This window comes from Mercenaria mercenaria, chromosome 15 (genome assembly GCF_021730395.1).
Source record: "Mercenaria mercenaria strain notata chromosome 15, MADL_Memer_1, whole genome shotgun sequence".
Taxonomy (NCBI): domain Eukaryota; kingdom Metazoa; phylum Mollusca; class Bivalvia; order Venerida; family Veneridae; genus Mercenaria; species Mercenaria mercenaria.
Window position 1 is genome coordinate 43,581,244 of NC_069375.1, and position 25,940 is coordinate 43,607,183.

At 34.3% G+C, this 25,940-nt stretch overlaps 1 protein-coding gene across 1 annotated transcript in view; it reads right to left on the reverse strand.

Annotated features, from left to right (window-relative positions):
- LOC123560219 (atrial natriuretic peptide receptor 1-like) overlaps positions 1 to 25,940 on the reverse strand; it is a 49,062-nt gene that overhangs the window by 6,970 nt on the left and 16,152 nt on the right. The window contains exons 5-21 of the mRNA XM_053524214.1: positions 24,002 to 24,139; positions 23,396 to 23,531; positions 22,768 to 22,859; positions 21,520 to 21,655; positions 17,764 to 17,839; positions 16,613 to 16,715; positions 14,758 to 14,832; positions 13,770 to 13,847; positions 11,543 to 11,647; positions 11,001 to 11,072; positions 10,515 to 10,674; positions 8,007 to 8,174; positions 5,575 to 5,740; positions 3,578 to 3,730; positions 2,339 to 2,462; positions 823 to 891; positions 69 to 243 (exon numbers count right to left, since the gene is read on the reverse strand). Of these exons, the coding sequence (XP_053380189.1) occupies positions 69 to 243; positions 823 to 891; positions 2,339 to 2,462; positions 3,578 to 3,730; positions 5,575 to 5,740; positions 8,007 to 8,174; positions 10,515 to 10,674; positions 11,001 to 11,072; positions 11,543 to 11,647; positions 13,770 to 13,847; positions 14,758 to 14,832; positions 16,613 to 16,715; positions 17,764 to 17,839; positions 21,520 to 21,655; positions 22,768 to 22,859; positions 23,396 to 23,531; positions 24,002 to 24,139 (2,026 nt within the window). The remainder of the gene's footprint in view (positions 1 to 68; positions 244 to 822; positions 892 to 2,338; positions 2,463 to 3,577; positions 3,731 to 5,574; positions 5,741 to 8,006; positions 8,175 to 10,514; positions 10,675 to 11,000; positions 11,073 to 11,542; positions 11,648 to 13,769; positions 13,848 to 14,757; positions 14,833 to 16,612; positions 16,716 to 17,763; positions 17,840 to 21,519; positions 21,656 to 22,767; positions 22,860 to 23,395; positions 23,532 to 24,001; positions 24,140 to 25,940) is intronic.

Consider the following 25,940-nt stretch of genomic DNA (forward strand, 5'->3'; position numbering starts at 1 on the left):
AATGTTGAGATAAACGGATTCAATATCGAGTTTAAACTGTAAATGTCTTACCAGAGAGGTATAACTACCTGTGTGTATCCCAATACGAGCTTTCAAACGTGTTTCAGGCTGGTGCCGTATCGTAAACTGGCGCACGTTGTGTAGTATATCAAACGACATGCGAGCTATTTGCCGTACGTGCTCGTTTCCGTTCCTTTCCGGAAGTCCAGACACCACCATGTAAGCATCACCGATCGTTTCAACCTTAATAAAGATTAAACATCTTTGTGCAGAATACTAATTTGGTTATGCAAGAAGTACGACTATATTTCATTTTTGTCTTAGATATTGATTTAATGGTAAAATATATGAAATTCTTATTACCGAGTCAAATGCAAAATGTTATTATTTTGCATGTAGCGTATTTCTAGATTAATAAAACTCAAAATTTGCAAGAAAATTATGAACACTCCGTGTCTCTGCAAAACGCAGCTTACAATAAATTCCGTCCTGATGATAACATTGTACCCTGAAGTTTTCTCCATGAGGTTTAAGTTACGCCTAACAATTTAGGTCAGGCTGTGAAGCTTAAATTAAACAAAGCTTTCACTGGGGGTAGAAGCAAGACAGGAGGGTAACCTTTTCACATGAAACGAATCTACTTCTCTTTTTAGTGATATGAGTCTAGAATGGATAGAGGCGACGTCATGTTTATAGTTAAATACATTAAGTTAGAGTAAATACATGTGACCGATACAAGTATATAAACAAACAGCAATAAAGTAGTGTTTGCGGTAGAAATTGTGCAACAAGAAATTAAATAAATAAAATCATTTTATTTACCTTATACACATTGTAATTTTCAATGATTGAGTCAAAACATGTGTACAGGTCGTTCAAAAAATCCACTATCTAAAAGAAAATACTAATATGATATTATATGCTACTTGATCACGAAAATGTTCTTATTTTTGTGTTAATTAATTGTCTATGTACATAAGGATGTAAATTTTATTATTACATGACTGTATTCTATTGTTTCTTTGATTGGCTGAAAACGGTTCGAAAAGTAATGAGTACATATCATATCAACATATCTTTGGTTATAAATAGTACGAAAATAAAAATAGATCGAAGTAGGTGCGTGGAAAACCAATATCAACCTGATTTGGTCTAAATTTATTCCTTATTTCTTTATTAAAGATACAATTGTAATAACAAGACTGACTATACATTTATTTATGTAATAAAACAATAATTTTGATTTTTTCATAGGTTGATATCAGGATTTATCAACCCTCAAAAAGTTATATTCACCGAGCCGAAGGCGACGGTGAATATAACTCTTTTTCGGGTTGATAAATCCTGATATCAACCTATGAAAAAGTCGACAATTGTATAATATTAACTTAATAAAAATACAATTTTATTTGCTATCATTATCAAATGGGACATTTTCAAATTAGTATTGCCGAAACAAAGGCATCTTAAATAAGTTAAGAAAATAAAAAATAAACTTACACCATACATTAAACAAAAGAAAAAGCAATTGACTTAAACACACACATATTTATAGTGTGACCAAACCGTGAAGGCATGTGTGAAAAAAAACATTACCGACATAAAAAATAATGAAATGTGATTAAAACAGATCTGGTGCGCCAATTATACAAATGTATATTACATTCTCCGGTATATAAGCGATTTGATTTTTTTACCTTCAGTGTATATAATTTGTAACGAAGGTTATCCTAACCATAACATTTAGTCAGTATATTATACATATTATACACTAAATGCGTGCGGACGCGCAAAAATTTGCGTATTTTTTCGCTCTGATGAAAATGGTTTTGTGACATGCGCAGAACGACTGCACCAGATCTGTAATTTCTTCTAGTTTATTCATTATTATTTGATTACGCTGCGCCGCGTAGTTTTGGCCGTTTCCGGCCAGACTAATCGATAATAGAACCAGCGAAGTTTGAATTTTTAGACCTGATATCAAATATAGGTCGATGTCTTCGTTAAGAGCTACGGAATGTCTAGGTTTTGTTTTTGACAATTAGCGCACTATACGCGTATTCGCAAAACAGATTTAGCCTTTAGCCTACTAAATTTCTAAAATGGACTGGTCAGTTTTAACATTTCGATCATTCCTACTACTGAGAGTGGTGTTCAAAGCTGATTTACTGACTGAATAGCGAATAGTGCAGACCATGATAAGGGTTTGCAGGCTGATCTTGATTTGCACTGGTCGTAAAAGAAAAATCATTTGTCTTCAGCAGGCTAAAGGTTAAATTTACATTACAAGCATTTAAATACAGGCGTTCTGATCACAACCCTTGCAAAAATGTAATACCTGAAATGGTGAACTTTTAGCGGATATTTCTGTAAACCCGACGATATCGGAGAAATATATTGTAACAGAGCTGTATGACTCGGGGCTAACAGCATTTCCTATACGCAACTGATCAGCAACACTCCTAAATGTAAAATAAGTTAAAGTTATTGTAATACTCAAAAGATGGAACGATTATGAAGATAATATTCCGGGACATGATACCTGACCTTAAAGGCGGTCAATCACACTTGTGCAACATATTCTAACATTTTTTACTTTCATTATATTATATAAAAGTTTTATTTCAGGAACAAAAGTCTGTTTCCATGTAGCTAGTTATGGTTTTTGCAATTTTTTATCATTCATAGAAGTATCCAAAAGGCTGAGTATTTCATAAACTTGCATTTCTAGTGATTTTCTGCTAAAAATACATATTTCTAAATGCAATTCCATGACAAATATGATATAACAATTATTGAAGATATCATTCATATTATTTAATTTATTAAGATGCTTATTAACACAGTTAAGAAAATCAATTTTTAATTTCTAACATGAATTAGGAACTCAGTGAACATTAATAAATGTAACGTTTTTAACACATACATAACATCAACCACCTTTAGAATGATCGATGAAATAAAAGAAAACCATAAAAGATAATAGGTAAGGGTAAATTTCTCGGCAGCACAGAGCACCACAAAGCCAGCCTCAGAGCCACGCATTTCCAAAGTAGGCCAACAACAAAAAGAAACTGCAACGGAAAAATAAAACTTGTATCTTAGTGATTAAATTAATGAAGTGGTCGTATAAAAAGCTTTTAGTAATTTGTAGATTTCCCTATACAATGTTTCTAGTGAGAAATTGTTTCAAATATTGAAAATTAATTTTTAGACAGCTTCAAAGGAATATTCACAGCTTTATTAATTATCGCCACAGCCTTCTCTACTTTTGAAGTGAACTTTGGAGGCTAAAAAGTCTATTGACCTTCTGATTCTTTGGAATCATGGAGTCCTTTCGTTATACAACGGTGCTAGTGGCTTAATGGGATCTGCAATCTTCATTACCCCTCTTGAACTGACCCGAGTCTGCTATATTTCCAATTTGGTTGAAATATAAGTTTTAAGAATCATAAATCTGTCTAAAGTTACCGGTACTAATTTAGAATGAGTTAGTTTTATATCAATCCTTTGATCTGCTGAAAGTTAAGATGATGCACAGTGTAGAAATTATTCAGAAAATGGGCAACATTATTACTTAGGCAAGACTTGGTACAATAAATCTTCGGACTTTTTCTTCTCATCGAGGAACGCTTGAGTTCTGTCTTCAACCAAGCCCTCCAAGTTGTTGGCATACTGCTCCATTCGATTTAACAACACGTCTAGAACATTTTCCGCCGGGTTCATATTTCTACAAAAAAGTAATTATGTGTACTGTACTGAAAAACCAGTAATGTATGCTAACTAGTACGCTATTAAAGATGTACATAATCTAGAGATAGATCCTTAAATTTTCAACAATAGAAAAACGTTGAATAAAGTCTAGAAATTGATTTCTAAGTCCTTGAAATAACCAAAAATAATTTTACAAATGTGAAATTATGATAGTTTTGTTGATATCAATAAGAGAAGTTTTAATATTCAATTTAAGTTTTGATTCAAAAAGAATGAAAACTCTTGCCTAAGGCTTGTATTTATGAGCAGAGATATCTGTTAAGTTTACTTCACTTGCTAGTACAAAATTGAGTGGTTTAAGACACAATATCATACATTTTTGCACAACAAAAACATTTAGGATTCATGCATATGTGTTACTTTACCCTTTAAAGCCAATTTCGTATGATTTTGGCAGCTTACTTACGGTAAAAAGTTAACTTTTAACAAGTCATTAATAAAATGAAATACCAGTAAGTATTTCATAGTGCAAATAATACAATTTTGCTTGTATGAACATGTCTCAATAGAAGCACTTTTGTAATGCAGAACAGGTAGGATTAGTAAAGTTGCAATCATATTGATCTTTATTTCCTATGCTTATATATTCACCTTTTAATCTCATAGTACGTTATTGTTGTTTTCGTGAGTTAAAAGTCATTGCGACACCGTTTGAGATAATATCATGCCTTCCAAGATTTTGATCGTCATTACCATAAATATACAGGTACAAGGGTAGAACCAACGGTTTTCCGAAAGCCAGCCGGATAGCCTGCTCACAAAAGATAATGTTTTTTCTCAAAAGCGGGATTTTGAATCTAGAGCGCTGAGATGACTTAACAGTAATGACAATTTAAAAATAACCGGAAGCTAGAGCTAAAATGTATACTGATAGACTTCAATTTATTTGTAATTTTTCAGTGTAGAGCTACATCAAAATCAGCAATGGAGCTCATGGGGGCGGCAATCTTAAGCTTATAAAGCTTCTTGTCCAATCCTATATTGTATATTTGTATACATAATTCAAAAATAAAATATATTTAAATGGAGCTCAGCATTACAATCAACGTAATCCACGAAATGAAATGACAGTTAACTTAATACACAACTAAAGTTACAGTTGATAGACTGACAATAATTTAGTCCGTGATGGAACAATTATATTTATCCGGAATGGAAATTACAATTAATAGAATAAAGTTAACTGAATCCGCAATCGAATAAGATAATGACAATCAACTTAATCCGCAATGGAAGTTACATTTAATAGAAAGAAAATTACAATTAACTTAATCCGCAACGGAAATTACAGTTAATAGAAAGACTATTAACTTAATCCGCAACGGAAATTATGACAATTAATTTTCCCACAATGGAAATTCAGTAAACAAAACGAATTAATAAACACAACTAATTGTTCGACGGTATAGATCAGTCGAACTGACACGACTTTATGACTTTCCTGTATTTATACACATTTTAAATAAATTTCAGGAACTGTATCTTTATCGAAAGGCGAATTTAACATGGGCGAACGTTTTGGCTGTTCTATTTTGGTGTTAAAAAGATCGGTTTTCTAACATTTGATTTGATTTTCTGGTACTCACAGAAAGCAAACCTTTTATTTCAATAGCCATCAACTGCAAAATGTTAATATGATAATTTGATTCAAATGTTGTTTTTATGCGTTTAGATGGGCATAAACCAAAACTGGAGTTATTACAAATCAATGCGCGGTTCATGGATTTTCAAGAAGAAAACAACATTTGATTCTTTAGACAAGTTGCACCTTCTTCCGATTCTGTTTATGAATATACCTACCTTTTCATTTTCACAGTTTTGATAACTCTTCTTATATTTGAGAATGAAGGTCTGTCTTCGGGCATTTCTAGCCAAGAGCATTTGGTCAATCTGACAACATCCGGAAGTGATTCAGACTCATCTAATGTTGGCCGAGTTCCTCCACGTTTTATTTTTTCAAGGGTATCTGTAATCAAAGAAATTTTGGATTATAAGGATCTTAAATGACTAACAATGTAAGACAGGGTTTCCAACTACCCGACTGGCCGCGTGGAATGGAACACCGACCGCTAGCGAGGTATGATATTCACGCTGTCCCGAGGGTTGGGAAAAAGCAGTCATGTAAGGTCATTTTTCTTGCCTCCCATTGATATCCTTACAGATAGCTACTGAAATATGTTTTAAAGTTAAACTGGTGGTCGAAATTTCTTTGCTGTAGCTCCAAAAGCAAGAAAGTAGGTCAGTATTTTAGGGTTAAGAATATGAAAGATGAGTATTGTAATCAGTATCAAAAGTTATAAACATGGTCCATATTTATATGCAGTACTTTCAAGAAAGTAGGTCAGTAGGTCATGACTGTGTACCAAATATAAAAGCCCTATGACCTGTGGTTTTGGACAAGAAGATTTTAAAGTTTTTCCTTTCGGTTGCGTTGGCAACCATTGGTCTGCACGGAATTCAATTCTTTGAAACTCTTTTAAAGAAGGCCACCCAAGAACCATATCTGTGAAGTTACATCAAAATTAGCCTGGTGGTTTAGGAGGAGATGTTGTTTAAAGAAAAGTGTGGACGGACGATGGACGCCGGACGACAAACTTCATGCTCAGGTGAGCTAAAATTCCCCCTAATACAATATGCGCACGTGTAGCTTATCTTCCCTAGGTACTCTCCTACCCGAATATCCCTGCCTTTCCCCGCTGTGTAGGCAATGATAGGTAGTTCTGCACTTCCGATTAATCGAAAATAACAGCAAAAACATCATTTATTATATAATACCTAGAACAAAGTCCTGTCGCTGTCATAAATGTTGCTGAGAATCTATTGACATCTAGTGTATTAGTTTAAAACAGTCAGCCTTGCTGACTTTCTTCAGGCTTATTTTCACAAAAGATATGTTTAGACGTAAAAAAAATCAAAATGATATGATATCATATCAGCTATGCAAGGACACCAACTGATATTTTGCGAATTGCGAAAAACAAAACACAATGACCTAGACATTTTACTTGGCGGCTATATTACTAAAACTAAAACCAGCTGAATGTTCAAACAGTTTCATGATACAAAACGTTTTCAAACGTGCACTATTTCCAAATAAGCCCATGATAAAAATGTCGGAAGAACCAATATTTTTTAGTCGGCCTATCACTACCCTATCTCTTTATTGTATTGGACAAAATGATGCTTTGAAAACAAAATATTGATTAATAAAATTCTCCGTTGTAGAACAAGGTTTGTTTGTATAAATATATTATTAGGTTTATTGAAATCCTCTAGAGCACAATAATATAATGTGCAAAAGCCCTTTAATTTATATTACAAAACAACAGCTCCTAAACTATATGACATTGACACGCATTCAGTTTTTCCTATACTGTATGTTTCAATACGAGTGTATTGTCCATAGTTTATATTCATGTTATAGTAGGTGTTAGAGATGTAATTTCTCGTAAACAAATTTTGTCTATACCAGCTTATAGATAATAATATATGAGCCGTTCCATGAGAAAACCAGCATAGTGGGTTTGCGACCAGCATGGATCCAGACCAGCCTGCACATCCGCGCAGTCTGGTCAGGCTCCATGCTGTTTGCTTTTAAAGCCTATTTGAATTGGAGAAACTGTTAGCGAACAGCATGGATCCTGACCAGACTGCGCGGATCCATGCTGTTCGCAAACCCACTATGTTGATTTTCTCATGGCGCGGCTCAATTATGATATATACTTCTTACGACTTCACTTTAGTGTTGCACATAATTATTTAGGACAACTTCAAAAATCCTGGTAATGGCTGTTAGTCGGTAGTCTAAGAGTTGATTCTTCATGCTTCATGATCGTTTTGATCTAATAGCGTTGTTTTTATTAGAGTTATTTTCTAGAAATGATCGCTTCTCCCTGATCAATTTCAAAAAGCTAATAGCAATGTTAACAAAATACTGAAAAAGCACCTTTTCATTGGGTCAGAATTTCGCGAATTTGAACTTTTGAGAAATTTGCGGGGGTTAATATTCGCGAAATTTTAAAAAATGGTATGCTACTTAAATTAGAATTATACTTACGGTAAATATTTACACGAGGTTTAATTTTCGCTATATTCGCTAGGCCTTAACTTTAAACCCTCGTAAAACTTTCGTCTTTTACTGTATCTATTTATCTAATCGATCTGTAAAAGATATGCTATTTAACCGGCCCTGTCAACTGAAAATATATCATGTTCAAAATAAGGTCACTTACCGTCTAACGACATATACCAGCTTTCATTGACGTAAGGCTCGTTTCTTGTGCACATTTCATACAAAATAATGGCAAAACTATAGACGTCGCCAGGTTGTGAAGATCTTCTTGGTGGATATATACGTAGATGCTCAGGAGCCATCCAGAGCAGCTCAGGCAGTGAAGAAGCTAGAAGTTAATGGTTTACATTCTAGAATTATATAAACATTTCCGATTTAACACGATTTAAGGTAATATGCGCCATCTAACGATTTTCAACGGACTGATATGAAATTTTGCCAAATTAAAATTGACGATATTTCCGATTGATTGTTTTTTTTTTTTTTTTTTTTTTTTTTTTTTTTTTTTTCAGTTTTGTGTTATTCTCCACTTTGCAGCTGTAAATCTCCAAACATGACCACTAACGTCAGTCAGTTTTTCGGCAGAGCGCAAAATGACGTACTGGACAGGTTTTTTAAATAGCGTTTTTATATACAACAAAAAACAGCATTTTCAAGTTTGTATTAAAATTAACTCACCAATGGTATATAATTTGTCAAGTTTATTTCAACGTCACATCGTAGGCAAACGATTTATGAACGCAAAACACGCAAAACTGACGTCGAGTTTCACCCAAAATTTTGCGTAAAGACGCCCATATTTAGGAAACTTTGGTAGTTTGGTATTCACGTGCTGGTGTTCCATTGAATTAAATATGCATGCATTTCAAAAACTAACACGGCGAATAAACAAATTAGACAAACTTCGAAAAAAATTACAACGTAACATTCTTTCATTTCAGAAAGAACTGTTCATACACTTTGCACAGACACTTAGGAAAAGTTGTTGTCTATAATAATAAAATCTGTCTGTTTGTTATGTATAGAACATTTCTCAAAAACATTCATCCATGAAAATAACGTCTTCGTTTTAGCATTATTGTGATATTATTTTATTATATCCACCAACAGAAACTGAATTTAAACTAATGGAAATTTACGAAATAAGTATAAAAACGTCGTCTAAAACAGTGACCCCCATTTTTCTTTTACGGAATCGATAGCGACTGAAATTTTGCACGTTTGTTCAAATTTATTAAAAAAAAACTATCCGGCAGTTTCCTAAATATGGGCGTCTTTACGCAAAATTTTGGGTGAAACTCGACGTCAGTTTTGCGTGTAACGGTGGGAAGTAAGCCTAACAAGTGTTTTAGAATTCTGTCCCAGTACAAACCTGTTCTCCGGAAGTAACTGCCAATTCTTCCACATGAAACAGACGAATGATTTTAGACACAATATCTTTTATCAAATCGTTACGGAGTAAATATCAAGGATCGAACTCACTACCCGCGATCTATGGATCTGTGCTCTCCCTGTTGATTTATGAGCTATGTGTGTGTGGGTTGGGTTAACATTTTTTATAAACAATTTAGTCGTATAAACGACGTTATCTACTTCTAGCAGTCACTGGATTCAGACTAGAAGGAAAAAATACTGTTTATGTTATAATGTATACCACAAGAACCGCGGCTATGAAGAGGTAACTGTACTAGCCCATTTCAGTAGTACGCGAAAGCTAGAATGTGTATATGTAACATAAACAAACAAATAAAACAATACGAACGTGTTCCTCATATGACTTTATGATCTGAGATGACTTTCATTCATCACTTTGAGATTCATTGTATAACTGTAAATATTTTACATTCTGTTTTAATTTGTATACATTTCGCCTAACAAGATTATACACAAGGCCATGTCGTCTAGACCGGAAGATCAATAGGAAAGTTCATCAAAGTTTTTTTCCTGTAACGTTGTCGAAAGCATAAATTATGCAGTTTCTCAGTGATATGAAATAATGAGGCAATGTGACTGGTGCAGGATAAAAGATAAATTACCACTTGGTAAATATACATACATTGTAGTACCCATTTACCGAACTACGCGTGTAAGTTGAGAATGTGTTAATGAATTGGGTTAGTACATTACCCCTTCATGACCATGGTTCACAGTAAACATTAGTGTAGGGTATAACATTCCGAGTGGCATATTCATCCTGGTCTAGCGCCAGTTGTACCAGTGAGCCAAAAGCCAAACTTTATTGTGCTGCAACACTTGAAAATCACGCCGTAGACACGTGGCATGATACCCTACCATGTCACATTAAACAGACACCGTGCTGACCAGTCATTATACTATCTTCTGAGCGTCAAACGAGCAAACTACTAGCGCCATTCGTTACGGCTTTGGATGACGTGGCCATGGAATGAACCCACGGCCTCTCGCACTCGGAGCGGTAGCTCACCAACAAGCCTACTACGGCGGTTCCATAAGCGGGAGTGCTAGTTCGAAAGAGGTCTACTGTCTGTTCAGTAATATCTACCACGACTTCTTTCAGAGCAAACATACGTATTTATGATCTAAAAGAAAAGATCAACTATAGTAGTCTACTCAGTATTGAAAACAGAGAAGACATTGCACAGAAGATTAAGTCCGGCACAACACAGATTAAGCATGATATAAAACTTACTATACGCATTTTGTTCAACACTTCTATTACTGGTTGTATTGTTTATGCTATCTAAACCAAACTCTGTGATTTTTAGGACAAATCTGCTATCAATAACACACTTTGAACTCGTCAGTCTTCCATGGGTTTGTATTGGGCTCGTGTGAAGGTAATGCATACCCTGAAATAAACCTTTCTATTTATCCCTTGCATTTCGATGAGGGAGAATAACAATTAGATACTCTTTATAGGATCACTAGATATAACACACATCGTCAAATTATGAACATATTTTCTTTTGTAACCACTACTTAAATTGATGAAGAAAACGTGTAGTTATTTAAAAAAAAATGCAAATTGTCTTTTTAAGAGTTCTGGCCACAGAAAATACACTAACAAAAATATATATAACATGATATTTGACGATATCTAAAATTTCTGAAATTCCGTTAACAATTTGTATTAAAGTAAAGATCGTTATACTATAAAAACGAGCAGGATTGCTACCTCTACAATATCATTAATCAGGGAAATCCGAAAATCCCAGTCCAGTTGAAATGACTCGTTGTGAAGAATATCCTAAAATAAAAAAAGATATTCAAATGTAAATGAAAATCACAAATTCATATCACCAGACGGCTTTAACGATTACCTTTTTAAATTTCTATAATAAAGTTGACCATCTTTCAGTTTGGACAATACCATCAACTTTTAAGACGGGTTACGTTCCCAGAAGAGATTGACTGGATGGCGAACGGTGCGAATACGGATGTAGGCTGGTCATGATGTACACTATTCGCCAAGGCGGAATCAATCGTGTACACTATGGTAGGGTAAAGGATATGTGGTCTTTTTCATTAGTAGAACTGAAACATCGCTATGTATACTACACAAATGCAAAATCAGATAAAATTGCTAAATAGCTAGAAATTAAAAAGCCACGGTCAAAATACAATAGATTCAGAAAACAATCATGTTCAAAAACTGCAAAATATTTGACTGCACTACTGCGGTCGTTGAAATACCGCTAATGTAAATGTTATTTTCACCTGTAGACTACCTCTGGAACAATGTTCAGTAAGGATACAAACATTGTCTACTTCAGGGCATATTCCAATCAGACGGGTAAGGTTTGGGCTTGTTATTTGGTGCATCTGCAAGTAAATCAAAATAAGAAAGTTTATCTTCCGAATATACTCCATGTACAAAGTAAATTAAGTTTGAGAAGCATCCCTGGCTGATTGGTATAGGTCGCTGACTTCGAATCATTTGCCCCTCGCCGCTGTGTATTCAAATGTAGAACTGTGCCATGTAAGGAAACAAGAATATTCGATGGTTTTCTCCAATTCGCCAATTCGTAATGAAAGAATGCTCGGAGGAGAACCTGGGACATACACAGCAAAAGAACAACCAGGAAAAAATCAACACAGTGCGGCATCGCCCAGGGACGGCCGGTGGCCAAATATATGGTGGGCACATAACCTCTTTCTCAGTATAAAGAGAGGGTTGAGGAAAGAAACACCTACAATAAACAAGACAAGATAATACGTATAAAATACAAAATTGGACGAAAACTAAGTTGAAAATAGCGGCACCGCCTTTGAACGGCCAGTGACCTATATAAAGGAAACTGAGTGGTTTAACTGGTTTACGGCATGCCAACCTCGCACTTATCCTATTTTCTACAAGTTATACAAAACAGTGTAAATAAAACAATTCCCCCGCTGAGAAGGCTCAAACATTTATGACAAAATGCCATATTATATAAAGAAAAACATATAAATAGGATCAATCTATGGTATAAGTAAGGTAAAATTCTAACTCTAAAACTATAACCTGTATATGCAAAAATTGCGCTGCCTGTACATAGTTTTAAAGCCTTAAACAAAGTTATGAAAGGATATCTAAGGCGAGAATATCAAACAACAAATTAACTACAACTTTCTCTAACTATTAATGTTTTCATCCACTTATTGTAATCTATTTTTTGCAGCCGATTAATTATCAAACTGGAGATGTTTAAAAATCCTCTTTTGCTTTTTAGGCTGACATCAAATTTCGAGCAAACGGCCTAAACTCAGGCATGTTTTGCCATTTCCAGATCAAATGTGATGCATATCATACGTATTGATTTACCCTCGATATAAGGAGAATAAAACAATTCCCTGACAAGTTCATGATTTTGAATATTCTTTGAGCTAGATATTAAGTATTTCATATCCGATATAACAGTTAGTAGTAGATAACCCAGAATGAAATATTCATGCATGTGTTGAAACATATGTTTGTGGTGCAGTCCCGGGTGTAGAAACGTTTGCTCATATACGAAAAGTAGATTAAGAAGTTGTTGTTAGTTAGTTTAAAACCTCGTTAATGCAATGTTTATGTTTCCAGATATTAGCCTGAAATGTGTCAACTGCATGTGAGAGAGGTTATGGGTCAAATTACTAATATGGGAATTCCAAATTATAATTGCCTGTTGTGTTTTCACTGATATACAGATATTGGAACAAAAAAATCACACCCTATAAACGACTGTACTACCCCTTTTCCTGTTGCGAACGATCAAGACAAACAACTGACAGGCCGAAGGTAAGAAATCGTCCTTTCTTTACACGATGTGCGTATTTAAGTTTAACGATAAGTCGAACATAGATTAGTGTACATGGTGAAATAATAGATGAAACAGACAAGTGATGTTTACAAAATGCTGACAAAATGTTGACTGATCACACTCACAGCATGAGAATTCAAGAAACCTAAGTACATTATAATGATCCTAATCTGCGATCCATTCTCGCCCGTACAACAAAACAACTTTTATCTGTAAGTTACTGTAATGTACAAATTTCAAAATTCGCCTACGTGCCCGTCAAAAATTTAAATAACAAACAATGTTTTTAGTTTTAAGTTTAACACCTCTCGACTTCTCCATATGTTAATTTAAAAAACTGTCATTTACATCCTAAAACAACAACGTTAAGGCTCTCTAAATAATGTAATTTGGTTTATATGTTTTCGTAGATGTCTTTCCTCATTACATTAGTGCCAGACAGGCAATCAAAACATTTCTCATTCTATAGGAGTGTCACATCAAAAGGCACGTCTCTTTAAAAGATGTCATACGTGTAACTTGGTTTATGTGTGCTCGTAGGCCAATTATGGAGACTTCGTATATTTCCTTCCTCATTACATTAATGCAAGAAAATTTCCGGTTCTATAAGAGTGCTACATAAGAAGGCATGTCTTTAAAAGTTCAGTTGAGAAAGAGCTTACCTGTTTCAGCTCTAGAAGTAATTTCCTGTCTACAGATATAGACCTGATCTTCGGCTTTCTAATATGAACTTGAGTTCCCTGCGAAACATAAATAAAGTATGCTCGTATTAACGTAAGATACATTGGGGAAAACGTCTCGCCCCTGGATCGAACTTACGAACCCGAGATCCGTAGATCTACGTTCTAAGCAGGTGGACTTCTTTAAATTTAAGAATTATTGATTCACAATGCAATCCAGGAAATTTCTGTCCGAACAATTCATTTCTTTTCTACCCTACGCTGTTCGAGACTGTAACCTTCTTACATTAGCCCTTTGCAATCTACATTTATTGCTATATAAAAGAAACCTAAATGTAACAAAACAATGCACGCAATCGTATTATTCAGTGGAAGTGTGGATACTTCGTGTGCCACGTCAGCACGCAGCAGCACAAGCGACTTCGTACTAAATTACAGTCGTTTAATTATCATCTGCTCTGAAAAGTACAAATTGCAGTCTGCTTTGCGCGTGGGAACAACTGAATATTTTTCATAGAGCTTGTCGTAACGATATCCTGAACAAATGGCACAGTTTTGAAAAAAAAATGGAAACGGGTCGTTCTGGGCAACCCAGATCGTTTTGACCAAGATATGTACTTCATACAGGTTGTTGTAACGATATCCTTATCAAATGGCATAATTTCGAAAAAAACTGGACACGGGTCGTTTTGGGCAACCGTAGTCTTTCTGATCAAGGTATCATTTTTATAGTTTCACATTTACCTTATCAGACAGTAAGAGTTTCATTGACATTTCTTTCAATACTCTTTTTTTTTCTTTCTCATTACCTTCTACTCCTCTGCAATTCTAATAACAATTCATCCAAAGTAAAAAATGATTATCGATTCCACAAATCTTTAAACTGAAACGTAAACAAAAACTTATGTGAGAAATATGCCACATGGTCACGTGATTTTTAATATTTATATCTAACGTATAAAAAACTTACACGATAGACACCCACGGTCTGGAAACAAACGGCGTGTGTTGCAAGTGACACCGATGACCTTTCGTCGCTTTCATACTGAAAATAAATGATAATCATAAAACTTACTATTATAAAGTTTTGGCAATTTCGGTCTACCTTCACTCGTATGATCAGAAGATGTTAAAGGCAAATTAGTGATTAACATCTCAACAATCACGTAATCTTTCGTGACTCGTATCATGAATAAATAGACATTCTAACACGATCAGATTCATTTTCCAATTAAACAAAGAAGGCTGAAAACAGTGAATTATTATACAACAATTCATTTTTCTAACGTAGAATTATTACGTCATAGCGTCAAACGGCATAGCGGCGCGCTGGAAAATAAACCAAGTGAAAACGTGCAAATAGTTAACGAATGCCGTCAAGGATGTACTCTAAAATCCTTGGTAACGTGTTAGAATCGAAATAATATATCTTATTTTGTCATCTGATGCGTATTATTATACCACCACTTGGACAGCGCCCTCGTGGTATTTTTCCTTCGCATCTAAACTCCAAACAAAGATTAATTCAGCGACAAATCACTAAATAAGATATATTATTTCTTAAACAGCCCTATGGATGAACCATTGACCTAACAATGCACAGGCCAAAACCATGAGGAAAAATAAAATACGTAATCCTAATAACTCAACCTAATGCATTGTCCAAGACGGCTTTTTTTGCGTTAGAAATGTTTTTAGTATCAAACTTTATATCAACGAATTTGCAATTTTTTAAATAAGTGCGGCACATTACGTTCTGGTTATGTATTATAAAAGGATGTGAACATGTATACTAAAAAGCCCTAGAAAAGATAGAAAAATCAGCAAATATAGCGAAGTTCGTTCACTTCTTCGTCCCTGCTAAATAATTTTAATCAAAGAGAACTGTGGACGGTGTAAAGACATTGAGAAAATGTGTACTTGCATTAATTATTATCTATTGTTTTGTCACAAAGTATCTGACTTTGGAAGACCTCCCGCGTTTTGTAATATTCAAATCCGATATCCCTACGCCCCAGATTACTAGTAGTCAGCCATCACACGCTAAGGACACCACGTTATAAATAAAGTTATTCTTATGTTCAAATAATTAAAAACGTTCAGTGTAATACAATCTGGGCTACATTCAACGAAAATTAGATGATTTAACATGCCTTTCATTAATGAATCAGGAAATGAGACCAGCACATGCAATCTGCATACAGTTTCAATGATGATATCGTTCATGCACAAATGGCTAGTTTCAAAAGTAACTCAAATACAAGTTCTTACTTTATTTGGTTGTATTTCAAAGCAGAAGTACATTTCTTGAGTTTTATTGGAAAACGGGATAAGCTTTATCGGAAAACGGGTTGTTATTTTCAAAATTAACTTAATTGCTGCTCGTTAACTGCTATTTCAAAGTACATTCCTAAAGTGTTGCCGAGAAGCGTTTTTGCAGTACGCCTAATGAGGATGATGATATGTGTTTAAAAAAATCAGTGTGAATTATGCCAAAGGTCTACATATTCTAGTAGGTTCTTCGTGACTAAGTACTTGATGCCGCTGAACACCTCTGCATATCTTGTACTAACTAGGTGCTAGTCCTAAAACTAATTTAGTTATAGAGATAAAGCAAAAAGACGAGCTCTCTTGCATCCGTCCGCAGATGTGTTGTTGTGGGCTACTGGACGAAAAGAAGGGATCTGAAACGCGCAAATACGAAAAGGCACCATACTAGTAGTCATTGTGCCATTGACGGCTGGTTTGAAACGCAGGCTTTTGTACCAGCACGAAGCATGCAGAAGTCAGTGACCTTATTATTATAAAAGTAAATCTTAACATACCTTTCTCCGACTTGAGAAGAAAGATGAATGTGTCTGCATGGCAATGTCTTCCAAGGTAATACGCCACCAGTTACTGTGAATTTCAGCCTCTGCTTTCTGGCGCCTTTTTGAAAATCATATTAACAAAAGAGTATTAACTTACTTTACACGTTTTTACAAACAATTTACTATATACTAAATGTCTCAACAAGAGTATTAGCGGAAGTCTGAAAATATTTTAGTAAAATTTGTTACAGTACACAATATGGATATATATACCTGTATACGAAGATACCGCCTATGATGACTAGTAAAATAACAGAACTTAGACATATTGCGACGATTGCCGACTGTGGTAGGCCTGTAAAACAAATAAATTGAAAGGAACTATTTTCCTATCCAACTGTCCTGAATATAGGCGTTGAAATATATGTAATACAAGCACTTCGGCAATAATTGTAATTCTCTTTCCAATGACATTAATTTTAATAATTCTAAAATAGAATAATTCTGTGTTTTAGATTTGGCAAAAATGTGTATGTCATACAGTCCTATACCATACACATGATGCTTTTTAATAGTTCTTCCTATTTATTGAACTGACTTGCTGATCAATACGTAAAAACAAACGTGGCATCTTTATAAAAAATGGTAACATAAAATCATGCATTTACACAACTCAGTGCCATAATTTCATATTAAAATTTTGGTTAAATGAAAAATAGATACATGGACATAAATGCCATGCATGTGTGAATGATCTGTTTGTACTGAGATAAAAACCGTACATACATAATTAATGTATGATTAAACACAGTATGAATATGTACTTCCACGAAAAACACTAATAGTTGTTTCAATAAATGAATGATATACTACCTGACATTCCATTTGAATGCAGTTATTCATAGTTTTAGATATTTGTTGACTCAGAGGACTTTTCTTCCTAATTTGAAAATGAGCAATAATATATCTTTAAGTGTACAGAAAGTATGTTTTCAACAGATAGAAAATGCTAACACCTGGTATAATCATATTAAATACGCCATTTTGTACGTAACAAGGGCCAGTTTAATGTAGTGTAGAGGTATATGTACATCCGAAGAAAACCGAATTGCTTAACGGGAGAACGTAATCACCGATACCGCCGAGTGTCATTAGTGGTCCATTACCTTAGCATACCAGTTGCCTTTGAGCTATGAGACTGGCGTACAATGTCATGTGGATTCAATGTTATAATTTCTGTTCCTTTGAGATAATATATTTCGATAGATTATCCCTTAGGCTGATGCTAAGTAGCTTTAGGGATGTTGCATTTTATTAACTGTTATTTTGCTTCGTTGAATTTTATGCTTCAAATGGAATTTCTTACAAAATTAATTGAATGATTAATTATATAAGTGTCGCGTGTCGGTCAAGAAGCATAACAAAGTTCTTTGACCCAGTACTCTTATCATTATTTGTTGTGTTTATTTTTAGGTATTGAGTATTTTCATTCTCGTTTTATAAAAGAAATCAGCTTAAACCGGAAAGTTGGTTCATGTTCCTCTATTCAACAAGTTTGTACTCTACTTGTACCCATATTAATTTCTGTCGGTTTTATGATCAGTTCGTATTCAACAAGCGACAAAAACGAAATTGATATGTGGTAATTCTTACACCATGAACACTATCCCTGTATTCAATTTCTGATATATGAAGCAATACTTCCGCTCATTAATTTCACTCCTGTGCTCACTTGCCACAGAAAATTAAAATTACAATACATTGCTTACTTAATGAAAACATAAGATTTCAGCCTATTCATATTCGACTTTAGAAATATCATTTAATATTCATTGACTCATCCCGGTAACAAAAGCGTATATACAGGTGCAGCAAGGGAGTCCAGACACAATCGAGCTTTGACTCATCGAAAGTGCGACAAAGTCATTTCAAAATCTTTTCAAAATAATATTCAAAATGTTACATAAACTTTTAAAAAGTTATAAATTTCAAAATATACAGATTAAAAGTTTTTAAAACGGAAGACCTCAGATATCCCACTTTTGAACTTTACCTAGTTTCCCTACAGATAAACATTCTGACAAATATTCATGATGATTAAGTTGAAAAAGCGGCCTCTACAGTGTTAACAATTTGACCTAATTACCTCGATTTTTCCCAAATGACCCAGTACAAATTCATCCTAGATTTCAAACAGACAAACATTGAAACCAAGTCTTATCAAGACTATATAGACAATGTGACCTTTTGATTGTTAGAAATATCTTTCTTTGATCTGACCTAGTTTTTGACATAGTTAACACAGTTTCGAAGTTGGCCTAGACTTCATAGACAAACATTCTGACACAGTTTTAAAAAGAAATATGGTCTTTAGACTGTTAACAAGGTTTTATATAGGATCTGACCTAATGACTAGTTTTTGAACGCAGGTTGTCCAGTTTTGGCATTTGCTTCGATTTAATAAAAACAACAACTCTGATATTTTCTAAGAAGATCATATTGAAAATATGGCCTCTAGAGTGTTAACAAGATTTTTGTATCATTCAATCTATTGATTTACTTTTTGACCTCTGGTAATCCAGTTTTAAACTTGACCTAAATTACAAAGACAAACATTCTGACAACATTTTACGAAGAAACAGAAAATGTGACGTGAAAAAGAGAGAAAAATCAGACAAACTAGAAAAATGGGTCAAGATTGCCATAGGTCCTTGCCCTGAGTAACACACCGTAACAGCTTTCAGAAGATTGGAGCAAAAATGTTACCGCGTGAGTGTAAACATTTTTTTCTTTTGATTTGACTTAGCAATCTAGTCTTAAACCTTAAGTGACCAAGATTCAAAATAATCCAAGACTGATAATATTCTGACCAAGTTTTATGAAGATTGAATAAAATATGTTGTCCTAGGGTGTAAACATGCCTTTTCTTTGATTTGACCTGTTGACCTAGTTTTTGACCCCAAGTGACCCGGATAAAAGCTTGTCTGAGATTTTTCCGAGAAAAACATTCTGATCACGTTTCATGCACATCAAATGAAAAATGACCCATATTCGACCTTGATTTCATCACATATTCAGTCAAAAATGCAGCCCTTATGGCACATGCATAGTTTTTCTTTGTTTTGACCGTTTGACCTAGGTTTTGACCAAAAATGACCCATATACTTCTGACCATTTCTCAGTTTCAAATTTAAAATTATTTGCTAAAGCCAGCCCACATAAAGGTTATGACCTCCCTCCCTTTCAGCCATTAACAGAATATGAAAGTTTACATGAGCAACATCTTTATCTGACAGATGGCGGGAGATGAAAAAAAATCTCTAATCAGCATTTAGATAAAGAAAAGAAATAAAATCTGCCTTTTCTATAAACACTCTAGATTTACTCCATAAATGGTAATTCACTTTCAGGTTTAACCTTCAAAATTTTGAGCGCAGTACTTCCACTGTTAGAACAATGATTGTTCACATATTCTACATTTGTTCCACACAATTATCAAGAGTAATCCCCTGCATCGCTGTATTGCACACATTACAGTAATTAGCTAGGCATGTTTGTGTAAACCACTTGAAAGCTGTAGATAAAAGTGATTTATATCTAGTTCCCAAAACACTGGGTTGACCCACTAAGCTAGTAGGTTATTTGACTCACTTCAATATTGACCTACTTCAAACAAATGAGTAGTAACTGTATAATTTGAAATTGCTACAGTAAAAATACATAGCTATTATAACCAGATCAGTATTTTTGGTATACTGAAATAGTACTTCATAAAATTACAAGGTTTGATTACTCTGGTGTATCTATATTATAAAATGGAGTATTCTGGTCACTGTGATAAGCTGATCTAAAAATTGCCAGGATATTTAGTCACTAGATGTATATAAAATATGGATATCAGAGCCAGTAGTTTCAAATTTCAATTTCCAGGAGATGTAAATGTAAAAGCAAATATTCAAACATTGATTGTGTTGTACACATACTGATAATGTTATAACTTTAAGGGATTCAACAATTCTATGGAATATGTTTCAAAGAATTGTATAAGTAAGCTTAACTATTTCCGCATTCAAATATTTAGTACATGAACTGTTAATTCCTGTGTACCATTGCTCCGATACTGATACAAAAGCAAAGTTAAGTTTAAACTTCTTAACTTCCTCATATCATGTAAATTATTATTATTTCAACAATGGAAAATATGTGTAGATACCCTAGTACATGGTCTTTTTAATTTGTGGTTGAATATTTACTACAGTTGATTCAGAATTGAAAACTAGTTGTTCCTGTATATACATAAACACACGTGGTTCTGTTTACTGGAGATAAAGTATCAGTGTTATCACCCATCATTTGTCAGATAAGCCCAGCTTGCTCTCAAATACGCTTAATGTCTTTACCACCGCTATATCAAAACTGAAGTAATCACAGCTTCAGATGATTACTTAAAATGTTGAAGAAGTTATTAGTTAACCGTGTGGTCAGAAAAATGTACATTCATACGTTATGTATGTTGTTCCACATACAGGTCTATAACCATTTGCAGATGGACGTCAAAAATAAAAATGTGCCTTAAATAAAAAATAATGCACATTGCTGTGCATTGCGGACCTTGTTACGTACAGAGATAATACTAATATTTCACTCTTTTCTTCATAATGACAGTTCACGGCATTCATTTCACACGCTTATTGGATAACTTACTTGACTGTACCCTATGTATGTCATCCGTACCATTATGTGTTGTCCGACTAACCTTTTTAGCAAACTATATGCCAATAAAGTAATTACAATTATACATAAATATATACTGTACACATTCGTAATTAATCGGCTGAAATATGAAATATAACACACTTTGAGCTTCCAGAAATCAATGTGATGTTGTTGTTAGTGTATGTTTCCACGTATAAAACACTTACGAAATGTTACGCACAGTTCTCCAGTAAAACCACAAGCTGGAATGTTTGGAGGTGCGGTTCCAGATTGCGGCCAATGTATAGAGACATTCGGGATGAACTCAAACTTCCTAGTCCACCCAAGGTACTGGGCGACTATCTGAAAAAAAAAATGACTTGTACATATTAAAAACGACATGAAAATACAGATGACTTAAAATACGCTTTGAAAATTGTTTCATTTATTTACAGTAATGTAGACAAAAAAAAATTCAGATTTTATATTTCAATTTAATAGACAAGCTTCTTTAGATGCATGCTTTCCTTTGGATATAACTCGGTCAGCTTTGAAATGACTACTGAAAAGCCATCAGGACTCGTGCATTTGGAAACTATATTTTTTGTTTGTTTGTAGGTCACACAGCAGTAAATACCATTTAATTAATATTCTATATAAAACTGACATTTTGTCAAGAGCTACCAAACATAGCTAGACCCATTTCTGAGAACAAATCCTTACCTCATTTTAAAAAGTTATGATAAAAATGATAAAATGAAGGAAAAATGGAGATCATTTATCTTCTAAGACAGATTTCTCTTGTTACATTTACTTACTGTAAAATCACATCAAAATCACACTGCTGTGACCTGGACGTACTTCTCATACTAAAATTAAGTTTCACTTCACCAAATGCAACCTCCGCTTCCATTTTTTCTACCAAAATGTCAAAATACATACGTAATGAAATATAAACAGAAACCAGCTTTAATTTAGACCTCAGTGGCCATGTCAAGTGAAAAATTGGTGTTTAAAAACATGTCCGCCATGACGCGACCAGATGGCTCCCACGCTGGTTCCTTTATTATAGTTAGGCCTGTATGTAAGCTTATTTATAGTCGCCACTGGTAACCTTATATGGGCGACTCCTCCAGAAGACTGTTAATAATGTTAGTGGGAGGATAGTACAAGATACCGAAGACGCTCCAATACCAGAAACTTCCATGGTTCATATATGTGCCAGGTATGAAACACTCATACACGTGACTCTAATCCCATTGTTAGTAATTTATAGTTGGAGAAGCTGCGGCTCTTACTAACGCCCTCTGGTTTCGTAGTTACACAGTGTTAACACTAAACCAATGCTACCGCTCTGAATTTATTTCTTGTACATTATGACCTTATTAGTTCATGAATTTGACAGAAACCAACACTAAGACCGAACTAGCGACAAGACCGGAACCTACAAACTGTATAATAGAAAGACCATTTACCTGAAACTCTCCTGTGTCGGGATCAAGATCAAGCAAAGTAAAGTCTGTATCCCTGTCGCCATTTTCATTCACGAAAACTGGACCACCAATACCTTTAGGAATTTGCATTAAAAGATAACCAAAAAAGAAGCATAACAACAATATAACACAACTCTTGGGCTTATATACCGTAACTATACATATAAATCACTACATATGCCTGTTACATAAACATTGAAAAAAGTATGTAGGGAAAATGATCTAAAAGGTAACTGTAATTAAATAAGTAAGGCAGCAATTGCGTTATTTTTACATTTTTGTTCTCTTTTATTCAGAAACTTTTAAGTTGCATAGCATATCAAAAGCTTAATTTCTATTTGCATGTAGCAAGTGCATATACAATACGTACGTGCAAAAGAATTGTTGCCGGCTTTTACATTTTAGTCTTTATTCTCCAAACCAGCTACAATTACTATACACTTCTTGCGTTTGCGTATTCCTACGAGTCACTTGGTCAGTCCGAAGTTTCTAGAACGAGTAATTTGGTCAGTCAAAAGTTTCTAGAAGAGTATTTTGGTCAGTTCAAAGTTTCTAGAACTGGTAACTTTGTCAGTCGGAAGGTTCTAGAAAATGCTAATTTAATTTTTACCTGGAAATGTTCTGTTCCACATCCTTTTGACGACTTTGGCGCCATCTCGTGGGTCTTCTCCGGCAGACAATGTCTCGTTCAGCGCATGCGCATAAAGGATAAATGAGTCATAGTGGCCAATATTATAAATGTTTACCTAGAACACAACACAGTTTTAAATAGAGTATATTATACTAAAGCCTCACCAAACGTATATTACCAACATAAATATTGTCATGACCGAGAGAAATAAAAAAAAACATGACAAAAGTAAAAAAAAAATGAAATAACTGGTGATATGTTTCTATTTCAGGCCGCTTACCATAAAAGATACAGTATGTTCAGAACCTTCTTCAAAGAACGAAGAAGGGCAAGCATTCTCGAATAATTTCCCACATGACAATGACAACTGTATTTAGCCTAATGTGATGACACATCATTTCTTTATGTTACCACTCATCCAGCATATAGCTACTCCGCTTATTGTATTTTGATTTGACTTCCAAGTACATAAAATAAATATGGTTGGCTTTCTGGAATCTCTAGAAAAGTCTGAACGTTCTTGCTTAAATAGTTGTTTTGTGTAATGAAAGATATTGTAAATATCAAAGAAACGTAAAACTGTACCTCATGATCCTCTCTCCACGTGTAGTTATACTCTGTTAGTGCTCTATCCTTCACGTCCTGTTCGAACTCAAAGAATTCTTGAGTGGTAGGTCGACGAGGTCGAATTACCATTACAGACTGATAAGCCAAACGGGCTTCCTGAAATATATATTTTCTTAATCACGACATTACATAAATGTCATGACATTGTTTACGTACCTTTGTTCAGGAAATTCGTTTTTTTTCTATTAAGGTTGGTTTTACATTGAAGAGAAAAGGTCTTCTCACCAAATAATTTGCCAAATTGATCTGTTAATTATTCCAAATGCTATAAAAAAATTAAAATCTCTAATTTCTACTATTTAATACTGCAAAGTTTTATTGACATTAAAACTTTCATATACCAAATACTTTACGTTCCGTTTAAAAATATGTCACTGCCTCAATTGGGAACAGATCCAACTTCTACTCATATCATATTTAAAAAGAGCTGTCTAATGAAAAGAGATCCCAACAAAAATGAGCAAAACATTAAATGCTTTCAATGGAGGCAAACTTTAATAACAAAATCAAAATTTCTCATACAAAATGAACAAAGCTTTGAAGCATTTTCAGTTGTTTCTATACAGAGTTGGCCTGTACCCTAGCGGCCATCTTATGACTTCTTATTTATTCACATAAGTAAGTGATTATTTTGAAAATTTCCATTATATCCAATTAATATTTGTACACAAATTGGGGTTTAACGGTTAGCCCTTTTAATCCCTATACGTAATTGTCACGATATAGGATATTGAAACGGGGAGAAAATATATAGGCAGCCGGGTAGCTCAGCCGGTAGATAATTAGAACGGTATTCGAGGCCTCTGGTTCGAGGCACGGTCTGTCTGCACATTTTTCTCATCCTGTGACATTTGGCACCCAACGTGGGGCCGTGACGACATTACTCTGGTTAGTCTCCGACGCCTGTAATTGTTTGATTTATAAAGTGCCAGCTGAAATTCGAGGACGAAAATAGTGGGGAAATATGTCACGGTATAGAACTTGAATATTGAAACGTGGAGAAAATGTGTAGGCGATCAGGTAGCGCAGTCAGTAGATTACCGGAACGGTATTCCGAGGCCGCGGGTTCGAGTCTCGGTTTTGATTCACATTTTTCTCACCTTGTGACAAAATGAACTAGTGTATATCCATCTTATGCCCCTACCATCGTCCCCATTGGTTTGTGTCTATAGATAGGATTTGGAATTTGCATAATTGTTATGCCCCTTTATGTATTTTCATTTATTTCGTAATGATAGGGGACGATTTCGGGATATTGCCAATATTACCTGACTTACTGGCAAAAGTCAATAGACCTAATTTACGTATGGATATGTGGATGGCAGTAGTGGACACTAACAGGCAGTTTTGTCCTGTTAAGATAATTAAGTGGATAACAAGCAGTTTTGTCACTTGCCAGATAATATTAACTGATTAAGTGATATTTTACGACATATTTCGAGATAAATAAGTGGATATGTGGTTGGCAGAAATATGCCACCGTACAAAACAGCAGTTTTGTGCTAGAATTCATATATGAATTATGAATCAGTAATAAAAATCGTGACGTCATCATGATGAAATAGCATTATACCTTCTTGTCAACCTTTGAACAAATATTCTTTACTCTCTTTATTGAAACATGACAAATAAACAAATTTTAATGGTTTTCCATTATCTTATCACGCCAAGAATAAAATGTGTTTCATTCAAAATACATATCTTTCTATCCTGACCTTTCTATTAACACACTGTCTGTTATGTGAATATTTCAGAATGTAATACATGGATAATGCATGTTTTTTTTGTTGTTGTTTTTTTTTTTTTTTTTTTTTGGTGGGGGGGGGGGGTTTACTTGGTTTTTTTTTTTGTTTTATCAAGTCTGCAAAATCCAAAGAAATCAGACCTAAGTTAACGA